At 27.2% G+C, this 4495-nt stretch overlaps 1 protein-coding gene across 1 annotated transcript in view; it reads right to left on the reverse strand.

Annotated features, from left to right (window-relative positions):
- Positions 1 to 421: 421 nt before the first annotated feature.
- The window catches only part of LOC105619261 (DENN domain-containing protein 5B), a 25040-nt gene continuing 20966 nt past the window's right edge, over positions 422 to 4495 (reverse strand). The window contains 6 exon segments of the mRNA XM_012200785.1: positions 422 to 611; positions 698 to 908; positions 985 to 1161; positions 2468 to 2780; positions 3213 to 3480; positions 3981 to 4374. Of these exon segments, the coding sequence (XP_012056175.1) occupies positions 422 to 611; positions 698 to 908; positions 985 to 1161; positions 2468 to 2780; positions 3213 to 3480; positions 3981 to 4374 (1553 nt within the window).

Genomic DNA, 4495 nt, shown 5'->3' on the forward strand with positions numbered 1-4495 from the left:
TTAATAAATCTCATGTTAATCTCTAATTTGTTATTCATAAAAGCATATTATACAGCTACATCCCCATAACAGTCTTCAGTTTTAATATACGTATTAAATCCTTCTAATCTTTTTCTTAATAATGAAATTTTCCAAGTATATATTTTTATTATCCCAAGTAATAACAATCAAATTCGTCATTTATTACTGTTTAGTAAATCCGTTCTCTTGTTAATATTTCCAGCCATAAAAAGCTTGATCGTTCCAATTTCGTTAATATAATTAAAAACATCATAATAACAGTTAAATTGTTATTAATAAAATTGAAAAGCCGGACGTACCATTTTTTAAATTAGAAATATTTCGTGATTCGCGATATTTATCAAAAAAGAAATTGCAACAAATTAATGTACATCGCACATACGATACGTTTTGACAAATATTAACATATACTCGAAATTCCATGGGTCAAGCTCTTTTCGAGGACAATGTGGAATTCGCTCAACGGCTCAAGAATATGAATAAGAAAGGTCAGTAATGTGGGATTTCTCAAAAACGAATTCTCCTCATACATATCCATCGTAGAACGCGCATCGCTCATCGGCCGCAACATTGGATAAAGAAGTTGTTCTCTGAAAATTACATTGTGTACGAATGAATATAATAACAAAAAACGAATTGAGAGTGAATAATCGCGTTAAAATTTTCAAAAACTTACCTCGCCGCTAAACAAATAAATAACTGGAATTTTCCATCTTTCCCTAAAGTTTGACTGAATATATTGATTTGATCGATTAGATGACAATAACATCTCAAGATCGTAAATCTTTGACTGCTTTCTGTGTATACTCTTCTATCACGGTTAAGCCTTTGAGAATATTCGTCCATTTCCTCCAACAGGGAAATCTCAAAATTTTCTTTTATGCGTACTACAATAGTTTCAATTATATATTTTTCTAAAATCAGTTTTCTAATATCACTGAATACGATTAAATTTTTACTCACAGAGATAGTCCCATACATAAAAGTTCCTCCCAAATATCCTCTGATTTTTAAAGCCAAATAAAAATATTTGTTCTAAGGACGGTACGAGACCTCCTTCTCCACATAATAATGCCGTCAAGGAACCATCTTGACATTCTCTTCTGTAATGATATTTGACTATGGCGTTTACAGCTTCGCCTGTAATATTATGTTTAATATCATTTTCTAATAATCTAAAATTTTAAATTAATTATATTAAAAAAATTATATTAAAAATTATATTAAAAAAGTTTTCTTTTTTCATCTTTTATTCTTATGCTATATAAATTTATTATTTATATAATAATAATAATATAATAACAAGCTCTTTCTACTTTTCTAAATAATGTAATTTCTATATTACAAACAATTATATATAATATTACAAAATATATATATATATAATATTATAAAAGAGAAAACTCGCCGATACTGACATAAATTTCCTAAAGAAATATTCTCTTATTTCTAGAAAATATAAGTATTGTACTTTACTCATACTGATAAAAAAAATATGATCTGTTTAGATAATTATTATAATATTTATGATTTGTTTCTACATAAAATCAACTAAACCAAACTAAATCAACCAAATTCTACAAATGCAAAAATAAAATTCTAACAATTTTTTTTACAAATTGTACATTTAAATAGTAATTATTATAATATTATTATAATAATTATTATAATAATATATTATTGATAATATTATATCGTTTTATATGTTTTTATATGTTTTATATGTTTTTCATAAATGTTTTATTTTTTCTCTGATTTTTTTCTCTTTCTTATTTTTCTCATAACAGTATTTGAATATAAAATCGGTCTGTAAGACGTTGCATACCTAACTTAATCTTATATAGTATTAAATTATAATATCAAATAATTGTATTGAAACTGAAGGCAATTGTATTTACGAGAAAATTCTCCAAAAAAAATTGTAGCGTTACATATTTGCAAAACAGCATATAAAGTATGCATATAAAGTATGCAAATCAATAAAAAATGTTTTATATCGAAGTGACAAGATTTTAGAAATTTTCTTATACATTCGTTTTAATTGTAATTATTTTATACAGATGATTCCTATGAAAGAAAAAAAATAAGAATTAATGCCTACTATATTAGTTTAGGACCCATTTTGACAGACGCTCATTTCTGCTTATTTTATGAAAAAATTAATTATTGCAAAATTATAAAAATATTACAAAAACTGCTATCATTCGATAGAAGAAACCTTCTAGTTTGTATTTATGTTTCTAAAGATTTATTTTTAGCTTTTACTCAAAAAATATTGGCCAAACACAAAGTGATATGATGGTAAGATCGACGATCTTCCTCTAATATTACATTTTGCCAAAATATTAAAATAATTTGTTGAATTAATATTAGAAATTTATTCTAACAAAATGTATAAACAAATATAATATATAGATAAACAATAGTAATTATAATATGAATTTACCTAGCATATGTTGCAGTTCAACTTGCGAAAATATAGGACGCCTAGGTATACTTGGAGATCTACATCTTGGAGGCGTGGAACATGACTCCACCAACTCCTCGCTATCAATGCTTCGAGGTACTAAAGCACCCACTAATAAACGCTCAGTAGACCCGTCATCTATTCCTCTGCCAAGCCAACGACCACAGGGAAACTTAAATGTGTGTCCAGTTACTTCGTTTCTCACTACAACGTGCTCCACCATCCATTTTGGCGACAACCCGGTATTGTCATGTCCAATCCGTAACGTAGACAGTACGCCTAAATTTTTATGCTAAAAAATACATATAAAGAGATGATTACATGATTAAAATGTATTTAGTAAAATCTAATACACGGTACTGAGTTTAGAAAAAATTTTACTTATAAAATATTGAAAATAAACATTTACTATTATGTAAGTTTTACATATAATGGAAGTAGATAGATACATTAAAAATATTTGATGTTATCAATGAAAATGAAGTTACAAATAGCTTAAATTTAATGTTCACATGTTATTAAATTTCATGTAAATTCACATAGAATTTAACGAAAAATATATTATATTTCATAAAATTTTATGAAAAGTATATAAATTTCATATAATGTATATGAATATATTTTTCAGTTACAAATTTAATTTAATGTCAGGGAACTGAATTTAATTTGTGTAAACTTAAAAGTATATTAAATTTTATAACATTTTTAACAATAAAATACTTACATGAAATACAAATTCAAGTGCTCCCTTTGGTATAGGTACGGGATTAGTTTCGCAGAGTGTGCCAGAAATAGCAATCCAACTATTAGCCGAAGTAGTAGCAGCGCTTGCTTTTCGACTGGGAAATATCACAACTCGGTACGGTAACTTCGTCGTTGGATAATTATTCGTGAAACAAAAGTAATCGACGGCGTTCAATGTTAGAAGATGATACAAGAATTGCTCTTTCTCTTCTTCACAGCGTAAAAATGCTGATCGTTTGTACTGGGTCCTAATAAATCATAAATAGCGAATTCGTACTAGTGTGCACTAGTGAATATTAAAGCTGTTGTACACTAATTGTATAAAAGTAAAATACAAATATTTCGAATCATAAAATATAAATTTTACTTAACAGCACAATAAAATATATTAATTTCACAGTTTAATTCGTTTATATATTTATATAATTAAATTATTATATATTAAACATATATGTTACATATGTTTATATATTAAACATATATGTTACAATTTGTGTACGATGGCTTTAATGTGCACCAGTGTGCACTGAATGCATCTAATCGAATTCGTTAAAAACATTACCAATTATATTAATGTCCAAAAAGATCATTATTTAATATAGTATAAGTTTTAACACCTAATAACATTACTAAATATCGCTACTAATATCATTATCAGTATTAATTAGCTATTGTGTCAATACTGTCACATATGCATAATGACTATAATTTAAATATTATTAATTATTATAAATTAATTAAAATGCACCTTAATAAAGCATTATCCGACAATAATGTCTTCAAATGACGCGACAACAATTTCTTTTCAAGCGCTAGCCGCACCCACGCTCTGGCATATCCAATGTGTGTTTTAATATCAGTCATCGCTTGAATGTTACGGATATCGAAGATTAAAGAATCCGGGAGAGGTCTCAAGTGTTCAGGACCGATGGTTTTCCTCTCACTAGAAGATTTGTGCTTATCCGTGCTTCTTGTGGGTGAAACGTCCGTCTCCAATTGCAAATTTGACAAATCTATATGTAATTTCAATCATAATGTAAAATATTTTAGATACAGGCATTTTTCAAGTTATAAGCCAAGGGATGCAAACAAAATACACATAAAAACAATATTCTTCTTGACTAAACATTCATCTAATTATACTTAATACATATTTGCGCATACATTAATAAACACATGCAAATTCAGTAACATGCTTTGTAAACATTCAAAAAGACGTATACACACTATACACCACACACACATACACTCTCTCTCTCTCTC

Source organism: Atta cephalotes (genome assembly GCF_000143395.1).
Source record: "Atta cephalotes unplaced genomic scaffold scaffold00020, whole genome shotgun sequence".
NCBI classification, from domain to species: domain Eukaryota; kingdom Metazoa; phylum Arthropoda; class Insecta; order Hymenoptera; family Formicidae; genus Atta; species Atta cephalotes.